Source organism: Bufo bufo, chromosome 1, assembly GCF_905171765.1.
Source record: "Bufo bufo chromosome 1, aBufBuf1.1, whole genome shotgun sequence".
Taxonomy (NCBI): domain Eukaryota; kingdom Metazoa; phylum Chordata; class Amphibia; order Anura; family Bufonidae; genus Bufo; species Bufo bufo.
In genome coordinates this window covers 545,864,318-545,882,425 of record NC_053389.1, presented here as the reverse complement: position 1 = coordinate 545,882,425, position 18,108 = coordinate 545,864,318, and the positions used below count along the sequence as shown (strand labels likewise).

At 43.3% G+C, this 18,108-nt stretch overlaps 1 protein-coding gene across 3 annotated transcripts in view; it reads right to left on the bottom strand.

The window, feature by feature from the left end:
- CELSR1 (cadherin EGF LAG seven-pass G-type receptor 1) overlaps positions 1–18,108 on the bottom strand; it is a 172,476-nt gene that overhangs the window by 17,670 nt on the left and 136,698 nt on the right. For all 3 annotated transcript variants that reach the window (XM_040412268.1, XM_040412277.1, XM_040412286.1), the window contains exons 19-25: positions 15,695–15,878; positions 13,559–13,702; positions 11,237–11,426; positions 9,818–9,985; positions 9,553–9,676; positions 8,324–8,524; positions 7,026–7,200 (exon numbers count right to left, since the gene is read on the bottom strand). In XM_040412268.1, coding sequence (XP_040268202.1) covers positions 7,026–7,200; positions 8,324–8,524; positions 9,553–9,676; positions 9,818–9,985; positions 11,237–11,426; positions 13,559–13,702; positions 15,695–15,878 — 1,186 coding nt within the window. The remainder of the gene's footprint in view (positions 1–7,025; positions 7,201–8,323; positions 8,525–9,552; positions 9,677–9,817; positions 9,986–11,236; positions 11,427–13,558; positions 13,703–15,694; positions 15,879–18,108) is intronic.

The following is an 18,108-nucleotide window of genomic DNA, read 5'->3' as shown; positions in this document are numbered from 1 at the left end:
GCGGAGGCTTCCTGCACTGCGTTTCTCGGTTCAACTGTTGGAGCGCGGCGGTGCCTTGCACCGCGATCTACGTCATTCGTTCCATCGATCACGTGCCCCGCACTACACTGCACCACGTGACCATAGTGTGTGGGCCTAGATTATTGGTGCGCTGACCGCTGCCTTCAAAACGCGCCTGCAGGTAGGCACTCTTTGCCGATAGCCCTGTTCTTTTGACCCCATACCTTGGGCCCCACACGGACCAATAGTTACTCTACACCTGCTTGACCAACTGGTGTCCTGGGGTATAGGTCTCGCTGTGATTTTTGGGTTGCCTTGGTCCCACTGGCCTGGCTTCCCCCTTGGAGCCATTTTTGTATCTGCAAGCTCCAGCCATTGCTACCTTTTTATTTACGTCTACCCCCCTTCAATGCAAGCTCCTCGCTTGCCACCCTAATTGTACATCTCCCCTGATGAGTTAATGCGAAACGAAACGTGACACGATGGGAGTTCATCTTTAGTAGGGCGTATTAGGGACAACTCCCAGTATCAGGGAAAGGTATCCGGACGGGGGTCGCCCCTTGTGGGGCAAGCACTTCGTATAGATAGGTAGGGTGACACTAGTCTCGTCTCTCATTTAGGGTGAACTAGGGACTTTGACTCCTGACTCCTCCTCTGAATGGTACTCCAGTCTACATGATCCTCTAACCTACATCAATCTAAGGAACCCACTGTTTGGAATCCCACCTGACTGGGAGAGTCTATCAACATCTACAGCCACTGATGGGTGAGAGCGTTCCTTACTTTTTGATGTTATATACTGGTATCATTCAGTGTTTATTTTGGCCCGAGCAGGGCTTGAGTATATTGTTTGATTTTGAGGGTACTTATCCGTGGCTAGCGCGGTTTGTGTTTTTAGCATATCTATCTATATCTATTAAATGTTACCTTTTATCTCCCTTTGTTGGGGATCAGTTTTTTGTATTACTTAAGGGAGGCTACATAACTGAGATCATAGCATGGTGAAAAAATAGCAATTGTAATAGTCATACATTTAATAAACTAGACCTAGGAAAATACAAATTATATGTGCTTATTATTAGAGATGAGCAAATTTCATATTTTGAAATTCTTTCACACTTCGTTTACTGGTAAAAGGTGAATTGCGTTGTGGATTCCGTTACCACGGACCATAATGCAGTTTTATGACAGAATGCCTTTAGGGGAGTCCTGCATAACGGAAATGGGACGGATCCGTTATGCAGGCCATAGACTTATATTATGCTGGAATGAATAACGGAATGCCTCTAAAGGCATTCCATCATAGAATTGCATTATGGCAATTCACCATTTACCAGTAAACGAAGCGTGAATGAATTTCATAACTGGAAATTCGCTTATCTCTACTTATTATATTGACCTATCTACTAGTGTTGATTGAGCACCAAAGTGCTCGGGTGCTCGAGTAGAACACCTCAGGATGCTCCCGAGCACAATGGAAGTCAATGGGAGAACCCGAGCATTAAACCAGGCACACTCTGCTCTGAAGAGGGAGGGGGGGGGGTCTGGTTCACATGAAAAGGTCAGAAATTGATGGAAACACCACTAAAATGGTTCAGGAACAGCATGGGGGAGGATGTCTGGATGCATCTTCTACTCCCAGGTTGCTGCTGGGAACGATTTTGTCTGAGTAGTAGGGCAATTTTACAGATTGACAATAATAAGCACAAAACTGAAGATAAAATCGATTTTAGAGGAAAAATTGTTAGGAAACATTCTTTCCTGTATATTTACTTGTAAATAAAGTGCAAGTGCTGCCAAAAATTACAAGCAAGAGGCACTCCGATACAACCTGTATATCACATAAAGGAGGGCCTCATTGACATTGTGGTACAATTGTTCAGGTAGTGGGAATCCTACACTCATAAAGCCTATGCACTAAGTGAAAGGGCTGCCAAAAATTACAAGGAATCGGCATTTCAATACAGACTTTATTACACATAAAGGAGGGCATCATACACACCCTTGAAAAATTATGATTGCTGGCCTTCTGGGGCCCCTTAAAAACCATTAGGAGCAAGGGACTGCTGTTTACCCTCTAAAACATTAGGGGCGAGGGCCTGTTCCTGATCTGACCATCTAAAACATTAGGGGCGAGGGTCTGCTGCTGAGCTGACCATCTAAAATATTAGAGGTGAGGGCCTGCTGCTGAGCTGACCATCAAAAAAATTATGATTAAAGGCCTGCTGCTGAGCTGACCCTCTAAAACATTAGGAGTGAGGGCAGCCTAATAAGCATACTGATATGATGGAGGAGGACGAGAAAAGGAAGATTGAACTATATACCCTTTTTTGGAGTGGAAAGGATACATGGGAATACAGTGTATTCAATACACCATAAAAGCAACATTTTAGGGCTCTTTCACACTTGCGTTGTTTTGTTCCGGCATAGAGTTCCGTCGTCGGGGCTCTATGCCGGAAGAATCCTGATCAGGATTATCCCCATGCATTCTGAATGGAGAGAAATCCGTTCAGGATGCATCAGGATGTCTTCAGTTCAGGACCGGAACGTTTTTTGGCCGGAGAAAATACCGCAGCATGCTGCGCTTTTTGCTCCGGCCAAAAATCCTGAACACTTGCCACAAGGCCAGATCCGGAATTAATGCCCATTGAAAGGCATTAATCCGGATCCGGCCTTAAGCTAAACGTCGTTTCGGCGCATTACTGGATCCGACATTTAGCTTTTTCTGAATGGTTACCATGGCTGCCGGGACGCTAAAGTCCTGTTTGCCATGGTAAAGTGTAGTGGGGAGCGGGGGAGCAGTATACTTACCGTCCGTGCGGCTCCCGGGGCGCTTCAGAGTGACGTCAGGGCGCCCCACGCACATGGATGACGTGATCGCATGGATCACGTCATCCATGCGCATGGGGCGCTCTGACGTCATTCTGGAGCGCCCCGGGAGCCGCACGGACGGTAAGTATACTGCTCCCCACTACTACTATGGCAACCAGGACTTTAATAGCGTCCTGGCTGCCATAGTAACACTGAACGCATTTTGAAGACGGATCCGTCTTCAAATGCTTTCAGTTCACTTGCGTTGTTACGGATCCGGCGGGCACCTCCGGCAAAAGGAGTACACAACGGATCCGGACAACGCAAGTGTGAAAGAGGCCTAAAGTGCCTTTATGTTCAGCCGCTTTCCTCTGGTGGAGTAGAGAAGTCAGGGGCAAACCAGGCCTTGTTAATTTTTATAAGAGTCAACCTGGCAGCATTTTCAGTTGACAGCCGGATGCGCTTATCAGTTATTATACCCCCAGCAGCACAAAATACCCGCTCTGACAAAACGCTGGCAGCAGGGCAGGCCAGCACCTCCAAGGCGTATATCGCCAGTTCGTGCCACGTGTCCAGCTTGGACACCCAATAGTTGTAAGCCAGGTTGGGTGAGATTGCTGGCGGGGTGTCATGAAACTGTCCCAGGCCTTGGAGAGTGTTGCCCTGCCTCTGTTGGAACTGCTGTGTGTTCCACTCGTCTCCTCTCCTCGGTTGCCCAAGGAACTACGTACTCTGCTGCCAGCTGGAAATTCTTGGAGCAATTTTTCCACAAGGACCTTCTGGTATTGCACCATTTTGCTAGTCCTCTCCACCACAGGAATGAGAGATGAGAAGTTCTCTTTGCAGCGGGGGTCGAGAAGGCTGAACAACCAGTAATCGGTGTTGGCCAAAATGCGTATAACGCAAGGGTCACGGGAAAGGCAGCATAACATAAAGTCAGCCATGTGTACCAGAGTCCCAACAGACAAGACTTTGCTGTCCTCATCAGGAGGATGACTCTCAATCTCCTCATCCTCTTCCCCCTCTTTGGCCCATCCACACTGAACAGATGGAATAAACCTGCTGTGGGTACTACCCTCTGTAGCGGAAGCAACCGTCTCCTGCTCCTCATCATCATCCAATTCGCGCTGAGAAAACGAACGGAGGGTGGTCTGGCTATTATCCTGTGTACTGCCTTCCCCCATTTCCACCTCTTCCACATGCAAAGCATCCTCCTTCATTGTGAGCAGCGAGCGTTTCAGTAGACACAGAAGTGGCATGGTTAAGCTGATAATAGCGACATCGCCGCTCACCATCTGTGTTGATTCCTCCACAGAAGTCAAACATCCATGCCCACTCGTCGCATGTGAAGAAAGGAAGCTGACTGGAAAGTGGACGACCATGTTGCAGCTGGTATTCCACTACTGCCCTCTGCTGCTCACAAAGCCTGGCCAACATGTGGAACGTGGAGTTCCAGCGCGTGCTCACGTTGCACAAAAGTGGATGTGGTAGCTGATGGTGCTTGCGAAGGTCCAGGTGCAGGGCAGGAGGCACCCGGGCCTGCATCTTGGACAGGGGATTGGCCACCACGTAACACAGGGGAAGAGGAGGCAGTGGTGTGACCCGCAGACACTGATTGTGGACCCAGCCGTTCGGCCCATCTATTAGGGTGTTTTGATGCCATGTGGCGGATCATGCTGGTGGTGGTGAGGTTGCTAGTGTTCACGCCCCTGCTCATTTTGGTACGGCACAGGTTACAAATGACAATTCTTTTATCGTCCGCGCTTTCCTCAAAAAAGCGACAGACTGCGGAACACCTTGGCAAGGGAGATTGCCGCAAGGGGGTGCTCCGGGGAACAGTTGAGGGCCTGTTTGGTGTGGCCTGCCTTCTCCCTTTTGCCACCCCACTGCCTCTTCCAGCCTGTTGCGGTGCTGCAGATCCCTCCCCCTCTGTACTGCTGTCCTCGTTTGGCTTGCCACCTTCCCAGGTTGGGTCAGTGATTTCATTGTCCACCACCTCCTCTTCCACTTCCTCACCCTGGTCATCCTCCTGACTTGTTGACCTAACAACAACCTCACTTATGGACAACCTTTTGAGACACTAATTGCTGTTGACTTATTGGCAACTGTGTCTCATCATCATCATCCACCTCGTGAAACACTAATTGCCGTTCCCCACCGTCATCTTCTTGTGACTGTGGATGCTCAAGAGTTTGGGCATAAGTGCACACAATCTCCTCATGTCCCTCTTCAAGTGGGATTGGCGAGAGGCCAAAATCAAGGAATGGCGATGAAAAGAGCTCCTCGGAAGATCCAAGTGTGGGATCACTTGTTTGGAAAGACTCTCCATGGTGGGAGGATGGAGGATCAGGGTGAGGATTCTGTTGACCAGACTCTTGGCTACTGAGACTGGACTTTGTGGAAGACAGGGTGGTGCTTAACCGACTGGAAGCATTATCTGCTGCAATCCAACCGACCACCTGGTCGCACTGGTCTGACTTTGAGAGTTGTGTCCATGCGCCGCCCTGCAAACTGGGACATGAAGCTAGGTATCGTGGATGAGTGTGTTTCTTGTGCTCTGGCAGCAGGCACAGTTTCACTGTGCCCAGGGCCACGGCCTCTGCGTGCACCATCAGCAGCACGGCCACTTCCCCATCCCTTACTGCTCGCCTTCTGCATATTAAATGGTATATATGCTTGCAAGTATGTCACACATACACTAGCGCAGGTTTTGTAAGTGTATGCGCAAATAAATTAAACTGAATGTCACTGATATTTAGGATGCGCAAACGTTATACAGGAGATGTAGCGCAGGTAATGTCGCTGTGACCAGCGGCTAATTAAAAATTACAGGGAATGTCACAGCTATTTGGGATGTGCAAACGTTATACAGGAGATGTAGCGCAGGTAATGTCGCTGTGACCAGCGGCTAATTAAAAATTACAGGGAATGTCACAGCTATTTGGGATGTGCAAACGCTATACAGGAGATGTAGCGCAGGTAATGTCGCTGCCACCAGCAGCGAAAAACTTTGACTGAATGTCACTGATATTTAGGATGCGCAAACGTTATTCAGGAGATGTAGCGCAGGTAATGTAACTGTCCGCAGCAGACACCGTCTACGGAAAAATTACACTGGATGTCACAGATATTTTTAGGCTGCGCACACGTTACACGGGAGATGTAGCGCAGATAATGTCGCTGTCTGCAGCGGCCAAACAATTGGGGCAACCTGCGCTAAAAATATATATTGCTGCCAGATACAACAATGGTCCTTAAAAGGACTTTTGGGTCTCTAAAATTGCACGCAATTTAGCGCAGGTTGCGCTGATAATATATATTGCTGCCAGATACAACAATGGTCCTTAAAAGGACTTTCGGGTCTCTAACATCAACCCTGCCTAACAAAAAAATTAAATTCAATTCCATACACTATCTGTCCCTTCTACAGCACAGCTCTCCGCTTTATAGCACCCCATGACGTGTTCCGGTAGGCCAATCACTGTAATGCCAGTAACCAACATGGCTACGGCATTACAGTGAGTTTCAGTACTTACCTGCACGTTTATGGGCTGAGGAGACTCGAGCACACGCGATATTCTCCTGAACACCGCGATGTGCCGAGCATCGCGATGCTCGAGCCGAAAAGGTGTTCAGCCGAGCATGCTCGATCAACACTACTATCTACCATACGTTGGAAGAATATTTTTTATTCTATAAATTGCCATTTTTCTACCTGATTTATTGTACTATTCAGTGTAAAACAGGTTACAAATACCACAATTACAATCTAAACATTATAGGTACATGTTAGCATAAAAAACCCTCAGGATGTGTGCAAACATTCCAGTAAGTTAAGATGACCTGCTTTCTAAAAATCGCAGTCCTCCGTCACTCACCAGCTTACAGAATTATTTAAATTCTAAGTCAATGTTCCCAGCCACTAAATCAATATATAAGACATGTTCATAAGCAGCAGAATAAACTATACATATATAGCCCTGCAGGCTGACATGCAATGTTTCCAATGTTAAAAACTCAATGTGGTGGATGAGGTTTTGCACAACTGGTTAATACAGAGGTACCACTAGTGCAACCAGTACAATAACTGTAGGTGATATAAATGTCACATAGCGAGGAACACTGGGTTGTTCTCCCTCTACCTAAAAGTATTAAAAACTGTTTACCGTAAATTCAAACATGAAGAAAGTTCTGGGCAGTGAGAGGAAACATACCTGTTATAATGGCTGGTATCCCGTAACCAACCACATAGTAGAATCGCATGTGACCGGTGTCAATGTTCCTCACTTCTGTCAGCATACGGTAAATGTGAAGCCCTTCCACAAACATCCAAGCAAAGGTGCTCATGTAGAAGTAATGCAGAAGGATGGCAATCACGGTACAGACAAACTACATCAAAGATAAAAATCTAGTGAACACAGGTTTATGAACAAGGATTCTCTGGACATGCCAGCTGGATCGACCCTATTAACCAGCCATATTGCCTGGTAGGACTGACCCTGTGGTTTGAAAACATAGTTTTATTCCCCTGATCTGTTGCTGCATTTAGTGGTCTTAAGTGCACTACGGGTGAGCCCTAGACACTTAGCTCCTCAGATCTGCTTCCCTGGACACTTCCTCTTCACTTGATAGACAGGGCCAGGCATCTAGGTGAAGTGGGAATGTCCAAGACAGTAGAGAGGAGTGACTAGAGCTCACCCCCTCAATTTGCATATTTTTAGCAAAATTACTTATTTTTTCTTAATGCAGTAGTGGAGAAGAAAGGTATGACTTTCAACAACTGGGTCAGTCCTACCAGGCATCATGGCTGGTTTAATAGTGTTGATCCTGTTGACAGATGCCCTTTAAACCTATGGCTAAGCAACATATTTTATATCCATGAGAGTTCAGGATTTCACTTCCTACTGTTTTAGGGCCAGTCTTCAGTTGTACATAGTAACAGGACCCAAGACCGGGAGAACATTCTACAGAATAAACCTGTGACTGCAAGGCAGATCAACACAGGACTCGGCAAGGCCTGGCTTCTATCCAGCATTAATATTTGCTTACAGTACAATACTAAAGAAAGTCTGTTTTTCCACTAATTCTGCATCCAGAACCTTAAATGATGATGCCCTAAAGTTACAAAGCAAAGCGATATGGAGCAATAATGTTATTAATCACCTAAGACCTTTTGTAAGGGGGGTTATGGCCGCTCCCTGAAACAGTATTGTTTGCTAACAGAAAGGCAGTAAATCAGGCTGTGAGCCAAGCAGTCATGAATTATTTCAGCTCCAGCATTCCTGCCCTGTCTTGAGTTTACCAGTGCATGACGTGTCAGGCAGCAGATCAAGTGCAGGTACTCTGATGATTAATCTGGTAGTGGTACCATAATGCCAGGGAGGACTGACGGTACCAGCGCCAGATGTGAGAAACATCCTGTTGTGAAATATTAACTGGGGCATGGGAAGCTGCTGCAAAAATGGGGCTACCCATCTATCAGTGCAACACAACACACAATCCTCGCACTTACTGGATTTTCAGTCTGGTTGATGCCAATGAGAAAGATTAGCTCAGAAAAGAAAAGGGCAGCCACTAGGTTTTTGTGGATATTGTGGATGTTGGATCGTAATGTTCTGATGATCACAAGCAAGATGAAAGTCAGCAGCAAGGCCGCCAGTGAGACAGACACTGAAGTGTATGTGATGATCTTCAGAGGAAGCACCTCACCGTTCTGTTATGGAGACAATTCACAGGTCATTCTATGTGAGCATGTGACGGACGATGAAATACAAAAGACAGACACAAAACTGGTTTTGACAGTGTGGTTCCATGCATACGAAAGATATTTCATGAAACCTTTGCAGGCTATCACATGACAGGATCCAATTCAGTTTTCCGCAATAAATATTTGGTCTTGCATAAAGCATTATACAACCTTTATGCAACCTTAGACTTTATCAGCTGCACCTGTATTGCAAAAGATAAATCCACATCCACCTCCATTACATTTCCTAAGCACCTTATTAGACTTAATATTCAGACCTTTTGTTACAATCTCACCAGGTTTCATTTGGCATATGGTGCCACATAAGGTACCCATACACGTTAGATGAATGACAATTTCAGAAGACTCTGGTTTATAATAGGGGTGTCAGGGAAAGAATGATTGGGCTACCGGATTTCAACATACCCAATCCTTTGTTCCGACAGGAGATAAACCACCACTAGAGGGACCTGCCAGGAGTTTATTCCCCTCTAACAACTGAGAATACATGCACGCTTTGCCAAGCTGAGTATGAGAGGGCCGGGAGCTTGTTTGGCTGACAGCTATCAAAGGTCCACGGTGAGCATCTCAACCCAGGTTTTAAATATTGTTTTGTTGAGGAACCTCCTCCCTTTTTTCTTGATTTCCTCCCCTTAAGTGACAATGTTTATATTGGAAGTGATTTATCCTTAACTAACATAGGTCTCTATGTACAATGTTAACTGCCATGTTGCCTGATGTATAGTTGACTTTGTACTCTATACATATCCTTTTCCAATGAAATGCTGTTTGGCCACCCAAAAATTGTGCATCCAAGAATTCACACTAAATATTTGGCAGATGGGTTTATAAAACTGCTATGTTTAGATTGTCATCTCCAGTCTGTCATTTTCAAGATCAATGGAGAACGGATATTGTGATGCATTGAATATGCTCTTCTCTTGAATAGGAAAGATGGCATTTAGAACAAAACAGTTTTCTTTTCTGCAACATACCTCTCGCTTGGAAATGTCCATCAGCACTGCAAAACTGGTCATATGATTACACTGGCAGGTAATGTGGGTTTTATTTCTGAAGACTAGTTCACAGCCTTTGGAGGACCACCCGCCCATGCCACCACTTTTGTCCCGAAAAAAGAGAATACAAATTGTCAAAACTGAGTCAACTGATAAAATTTTCTAAGTAGACAATTTCTATAACAATGTATGAAAATGAGTCAAGTCTAAAAATAATACATACTTAAGAAAAGTAGATACTTACATGATGGAGTGGTTCCAAAATACACACACAGGTTTGGTCCTCTCCTCGGTTTCTAACATTGTGTACTCCAGTATTATTGGCTTGTCCAGTTGAGATGGTAGTGGTTCCCCTTCATTATGCACGGAAGCACTTACAATGGGTGTGTTAATAATTGGTCGGTTAGGAACTCTGGGAAGAAAACAGAGGCATAGAACCAATCAATACAATTCCTACCAATGATCTGCTATATTGATGAGAACATCCCCTTTTCAGGGAATGTAGAATATACACAAAACTGCTCCCTAGAATCCCTATCAATGTTCTTGCCACTAAGGTCTACTTAAAGGGGTTGTCTGGGTTCAAAGCTGAACCCAGACATACCCATGTTTTAATTCAGGCAGCCCCCCTGATGTTAGCATTGGAGCATCTCATGCTCCGATGCGCTCCCTTGCCCTGCGCTAGATCGCGCAGGGCACGGGCTCTTTTGTTAACAACACCACACTGCAGTGTGTTCAGTGACGTCACCGGCTCTGATGGGCGTGCTTTAGCGTTGCCCTAGCTTCCTGGCAGCCCCATGGAGAGCCCGGTTCGTTACCGGAACTCCTGAAAATGCCTTTGCCCTCCGCAATTTGAACCCGGAGCTCTGAACCCGGACAACCCCTTTAACATCAAGAAACAGGAGAACTGTGGTCCACTTAGTCTTTACATTTATTTTGTTAATTAAAGGGGTTAAGGGGGTTCAGCTCTGAACCCAGACATTCCTCCATTTTCACCCAGGCAGCCCCCCTGACTTGAGCATCGGAGCAGTTCATGCTCCGATGCTCTCCTTTGCCCTGCGCTAAATCGCGCAGAGCAAAGGCATTTTTTGGAGATCCGGTGACGTGTAGGGCTCTCCACGGGGCTGCCAGGAAGCCCGATGATGTCACCGGCACTGATGGGCGGGATTTAGCGCTGCCCTAGCCAGTAAAATGGCTAGGGCAGCGCTAAAGCCCGCCCATTAGAACCGGTGACGTCACCGAACACACTGCCGGGCGCGATTTAGCGCAGGGCAAGGGAGCGCATCGGAGCATCTCATTGGTGAAAATAAGGGTATGTCCGGGTTCAGCTCTGAACCCGGACAACCCCTTTAAGAAGCACAAATCTTCAAGGAACCTTGAATTCTTGGGATTTCACAAAGCTTTTAATCATACAATTTTCCAGTATGCTGCTTTCCTCATCTCATAGATAAAGGTAAGGATGGTGTTCATGACCTATCCAATTTTAACCCATGAGGGGGTCCAGGCACATGGTCTATGGTCAACTATCCTTACTAATTTATTTGACTTTTTCCTTTATTTGCCTTAGCTGATTTACAAACAATTAAAGTATAATGCACTATGTTATTACAGATACACATAACACAAACTGTAGACTTGCATGACGAGAAGAGTATGCAGGTACCTTAAGCTCCTGCGGTCAGGATCATAGTTTTCTGGCAAGAGCTGCCCCAAAGACCGATACACTATCACGATAGCAATGGCGTGCTGGTTTGATGGATCTGGTTGTCTCTTTTTCCGTTTAGAGAGACGAGAGTCAAAGTCCTCATCACTGCTAGGAAATTTCTGGTTGGAAGGCTTGATGGTCGGCAGAGCTATGTACAAACACAATGTTGTAATTTAACAATGTAAGTTATTATTACATGTTAATTGTGTGATTTCTTACTGTACACAGAGTAAAATGTTATGATCTACAAACAATGCACCTGTATAAAACAATAAAGTCCCACAATGAAATCTATAAAGTAATAAAATATACCAGCTATAAAATGTGATTCGCTGCCAGGACCGTTCTGGATACAGTCACTGAAAGAGCTGTTATTTATTAGCACCCAGGCAGTCCTGCATCACACATTTACTGGTGTGTAAACTGTACTAATAAGCATTTACAGTATACATAATTCATTGCATCTGCCCATATACTGCTACATAATGTGTACCATTCAGTATGTGTCAGGAAAAGGTGATTCATTTTCCATCTTATTCTTCCTTCACATTGAAATCAAGTAATAAAGGAAAATGTTCACATTTGCTCTACATCATCTATTGGCAAGCCTCTAATCCCCATTATGCATCCATACATCTTCACTTACTGTAGGTTCCCAATAGACTGAGGCTCAATTATTTTGCTTAAATGACACCAGAGATCTCATGTATTCACATTTCACACATCTCAATCTTGTAAAAACATTTTATTTAGCACCACATCTTATAATGTCCCCCCCTACATCATCACACACATATGATATGTAACATCAGTGACCTATCCTTAGGATGGGCCATCATTGACTGTTAAGGTCCTTCACCACCCCTTCATAGCAGTAAGTTATACAGCGCCATCCATGTACCAGCAGCTGTATCTGGTTGTAAAAGTCGTAGTAACAGACATAGCCACATGGACAAGAGATAAACTATATCAGATCTAGCAGTGGAGGGGCATCCAAGGAACTTACTGATCAAAAGATAATAACTCATCATAAGGTTAGTCCAACACTGACATATCCTAGCCAACTCCTTTAAACTTAGTGTTCACAAGTTTTAAAGCTTAGAGGTAGTGTGCCAATATTTTGCCCATGTTAAATTGCTTACAGCACAGGTAGGGGCTGGGAAGAGCAATACAATTATACTTTGTGGAGCTTTAATTTTTAGGAGCAGTGTAAATATGAACCTCTATTCTGCTTGTTTTTGCTCCTGCAATTGCCCAGGAGAGCTTCATCGTAAAGTCCTCTCTGCATTGAGCTGCGTCACAGCCTCTCCCCTCTGCTCTGAGTGAGAGGTGTAGCATCCAACCAGGAGACCACTACAGGCGTCACTGAAAGCAAAGAGTAGGGTTTGTGAAGCTGCTCAATGCAGAGGGCACTCTACAGTAAAGCAACACCTCCTGGGCACAAGTGAAAGCAGAAGCTGGCAGAATAAAAGTTAATATTCACAATACTTCTGATAATAAAAGCTTCACAAAAGGTATGTTTTTCTGGCTCTCCACAGCCCCTAAATAGCGCTGTCAGCAGTTTTGCAAGGTGAAAACTGCTGACAGACTCCCTATAAAGCAGTCCTTGGGGAATTTAACATTGATGGGCTATCCCTAGCATAGGTCATCAATATTAGATCGTCAGGGGTCCGACCCCAGACATCCCTGCTGATCAGTTATTCTATAGTTGCTCTGGTGCCAGAACTAGTGTAGTTGATGGAGCTGGTTACTGCAGTTCTGCTGCCATTCTCAAGTGAATGGAAGCAGCAGAACCCCTTTAATGGTGCTACTTAAATCATGTGTCCAACAGTTTGAGTTGCAATTCATTGAATCAAGTCAATGAATTGCTATTCAAGATATATATACCGTGTGTATGTATATATATATATATATATATATATATATATATATATACTGTATATAGTTATATAATTGGTCAATTCTTTGTAATGCACCAGTTGTAGCGTAAATTCATTCATGATGTTAAGATGATGCATGGCACTAACACAGTAAATGAATGTGAGAGTTGCCAATAATGATTACTGAAAAGAAGTTGGTAATGCCAATTTAACTACATGCATCATTATTACCGTAAATATTCCTGTGAATGGGTTACAAAGCCAATATACGATAAAGAAACACAACTATATTAAATTACAGCAGTTGTTGAGAAACATATACGATCATTGTAGGCTGCCTAATACAGCCTGCTAAGTCTGAGTATTATCCAAGATGAATGGGACAGGACTGTAATTTTACCTTTTCTTTCAGGGGAATTAAACAAAGTATCAGGAAACAGAACTGACGACTGCAAGTCTTTAGGATAATCTTCATATATCTCACTAAACTCCGGGACTTTGGCTCCACTGAAATTCGCCTTGTCAAATATGTCTACAGCAATGACTGAAGGAAATAAAACAGTTAAAGGTACAGATTACATTCTTACTGCAAACACAATAGGGGAGATTTATTAAACTGGTGTAAAGTAGAACTGGCTTAGTTGCCCATAGCAACCAACCAGATTCCACCTTTCATTTTCCAAAGAAGCTGTGAAAAATTTAAGGTGGAATCTGATTGGTTGCTATGGGCACCAGTTTAATAAATCTCCCCCAATGTTTTAATGGAACACTATTTTATTATGTCATTTTCAGTTTACATCTTTTCCACCATTTTTAAACACTATAATCATGTTACCCAGGAGTGACTAATCAGAATCAGTTTTTATATCTAAACTGAAATCTGATTGGTTACATTAGACTACAATGCCACTTTTTGATACACCCTAGTTAAATAATAATGAAGGGGTATATATAAAGAGAAACTGGCACCATGAAGATGCCTTCCATACTGAGCAGGGAGAGCTGAGCAGACTGATTCAGTAGAACTTAATTTATTGTTCTAGACCTCTGTTGTCCAGGGTGAAGGAGTCCACCCCAGAGATTGATGGCCTTCCCTGAATAAAATGACACAGACAGTTGTCAATCACCGAGTAACACTATGAACCAAACTCCTAAGTTTAGGAAAGCAGGGTTTCGATCCAATCTATAAGTTATATTGAATCTTTGCCCACAAAAGTATTGCAAGGCCAGATTATGGACAGAGGAAATGATTACGTACAAAAATATATGCTTTTACATGAACATGCAATATGTTACTAATAAATAACTCAGAGGCACAACTTCATTCTCAGTGTATGCTGCACTGCCAACACTCCCTTCCTTTAATACCCCAGGCCAAGCTAAGCTTTTAAGATGTGTCATTAAGATGAGTCATCACAGAATAGTAAAGTAATTTACTATGACTGACACACAGGTTCTGAGATTTAGAGTTTCAGCCCTTTTTTTTTTAATTGTAATTTTCATTTTTATCATTACACCTATTCACAGTCTAGGTGATCAGTGTTGGATTGTTTGGTGTCCGACAGAGAACAATGGGTCTAAGAGTTTCTTCTCTGATTGAAGCGTAGTGTACATGTCGGTCTACCCCGCTATTCACTCCTATAGGACTGACGGACTGGTGTCTCGATCAGTGCTGAAGAAGTAAATGGAGCGATGACCAACATGTACTCTACTGCTCCATTCATAGAGGAGACGTTGAGCCCCCTCGTTCTTGAGGTAACATTGGTTGGACTTCCCACGATCCAATATTAAAAGGATTCTCCAGGAATTAAGAAAATGAAAATACTTAAATATTACTTTATTATAAATATATTTTCAAATAACATTTATTAGTTATAATGACTCATTTTGTCTGGGGAGCAATCATCGGGGGAAATAAAATTGCCGCTGTCCTATTAGTACACACAAAACCTGTCCTAATCACACAGCAGGACAAGTTGCTACAGAACACTACAGCTAAAGAGCTGACTCATCCTCCTCTACTGCTTTGCTTGCTAGGGATTATGATCCTGAATACAGATGATAAGATCTTCAGCTGAATATCTGAAGGAATGGAGTTCATGAGGAGACATGAAGTACAGAGAGAAGGTGGGGGTGTCTGTACTTCATGTCCCCTCATGAACTCAATTCCTACAGAGAATCAGCTAAAGGTCTTATCTGTATTCAGGATCATAATCCCTGACTAATAGAGCAGAGAAGGCTGAGGCAGCTCTTTACCTCAGTGTTGTGAAGTAACTTGTCCTCTTGGGTGATTAGGACAGGTTTTGTGTGTACTAATAGGACAGCGGCCATTTTATTTCTCCTAATGATTGCTCCCCAGACAAAATGAGCCATTATATCTAATGAAAGGTATTTGTTTATAATAAAGTAATATTTAAGTATTTTCATTTTCTTATTTCCCGGAGAACCCCTTTAATCATCTACCCTGTGGATAGGTCATAAACACTTTTCAAGGGATAACTTACTGACTGATTTACTATTCCAGGGTAATACTCACTAATATTTTTCGTAACAATGACAAAGGGCTTCATATATGTCTTTTTCATGTTCCGCGCCATGTTGTTGGCATATTCTTCATAATGTTTCAACAGGTGTGCCGTGCCCCCTTCAGTCCTCTGGATCTGGTCCCAATACTCTTTGTTGCTTTGATCTAATATTATGCTGCCAGCAAGGATGACGTTCTGCAATACCAAGTATTGGAGGGGCATTAAGAAAAACAACAAAACTTATATTTACCAATTCGCCTGAACGGTTTGTGCAAACTATATAAAAAATACGCTATATTAAAGGGAACCTGTCACGTTGAACATGGTGTCTGAGCTGCAGGCAGCATTTTATAGAGCAGGAGGGGATGAGCAGATTGATATATAGTTTTATGGGAAAAGAATCAGTATAACTTGTATTTTATACATTTATATCTGTACTCATTCTGGGCTCTAAAGTTGAGGAGGCGGTCCTATCAGTGATTGATAGTATTCCCACTATGACTGTGTATACAGTGAGAGCTGTCAATCACTGATAGGACCGCCTCCTCGAGGCCGCCTCCTTCAAAGCCCAGAATGAACAGGAATTGAAATGAATGAAATACAAGTCATACTGATTCTTTTCCCACAAAACTATACATCAATCTTCTCAGCTCCTCCTGCTCTATAATATGCTGCCTGCATATTTCACTGCATTTTGAGGTGACAGGTTCCCTTTAATCACTTTATAAGCCTAAGGCCCCTTTCAGATGAGCGAGTGTCGCGCTCCAGAATTGCAGCACAGCACCGGTCCTGAACTTCCAGCACTGCCGGGGTCGCATATTGATTTATGATGCTATGCAACCCTTAGAGGTCTGGAATGTACTGGATAATACTGACATCATGCTGTCATTCTTATCCAATACATTCCAGAACTGTAAGGATTACATAGCATCATAAATCAATATAATGCTATGCGACCCCGGCAGTGCTGGAAGTTCAGGACAGGTGCTCTCCCTGACACGCTGCAAGCTCGGAGCGTGAGACACGCTCATCTGAAACCAGCCTAAAGGTGTTTTAAAATCAATCAACACCAACAGAAGCCCCTCTCGATACCTGTCACCTACTGGAGTCACTTTCTCAAAAAAAAAATAAAATACACATTTGCCATAATATCTTCATTTATCTGTGTCTCAGTAGGTATCTATTTTACCTTCCACAAAAAAAGAGGGAGGCTTGATGCATCATTGTTCTGTGAGTAACAGTGAGCAGACCCCTACCCCGATTCCCAGATGAGGACGGTAGGAACATGGAGAATATTGACCCGTACTGTCTGACAAATAGAGAATCCGGAGTTTGGTAGATTTTGGTAACAGCTGGATTAAGGACTGAACTTTTACATGGTTTTGTCTTGCTCATAATGGACTTCTTGGTTGCAAATTGCATTACTACCAGTAATCCATTAAGACAGCTTTTCAGTGGTGAGTCTTAGCCAAGTTCAGAGATTACGGTAATTATTAAACTAGAAACCCAACACTCCTTTGGCTTGAAATCTCAGTGCTGTTAAGAAATTAGGACTCAGCTTCCCAAACTCTGAGAAGAGTAAAAGAGGCTTAGAGCCCCGGGCAGCAGACGTATTAACCTGTCTTCAAGGAACGCTGATGATCTTTAGATATTGTCAGTCAACAATCTACCTTATATCTGACTGCCATATCTCATTATTTGCTGTTCATAGAGAGTTTGGTTACCATAAATCAGGATGTTTAGTACAACTGCCTACCTAAGAATCCAACCACAAGTCAGTGGTTGCTGTAAATACGGTAGTCATAAAACGTAGCTACTGTAAACTGTGGAACAATAAATTCAGAAGCATACACTCTTACAATGTGAAAAAAATCTGCAAATTTACTATACAGAATGCATCCTGTGAACATATGACTAGTCTTCTGTCATCATTTGAATGACATTTCACCGTATTTAAATATTTTATTTTATTTTTTTATATTTAATTTAATCTTGTATATATTCCAAGCATGTAAAATAATATGCTGTGTGCCTTTTGTAGGTTCTTCATCACCAGTGTTGCCAACCTAAATGTTTATTTTTTCTGGACTATTTATCCAAAAATTACAGACAAATTGGAAAACTATACTGAACTATAATATATATTATTATATAAATAATACATGTCTATAGCTCAGATACTAATAATGAGCACATTACCAGCACTTACTGTAATCTCTAAAATGCTGAGAACTACAATCAAAATGACCCGCTGAAACACCACCAGCCTCAAAAAAATTACAGCCGCATATAATTTTTTCATGGACACTGGAAAAAAGTCCCCTATTTTTACAGACTGTCCAGGAATTTCTGGACGGTTGGCAACCCTGTTCATCACTCTCCAGTGTTATATGGTCCAATACTGTACTCAGTTCTATAAAGTTAC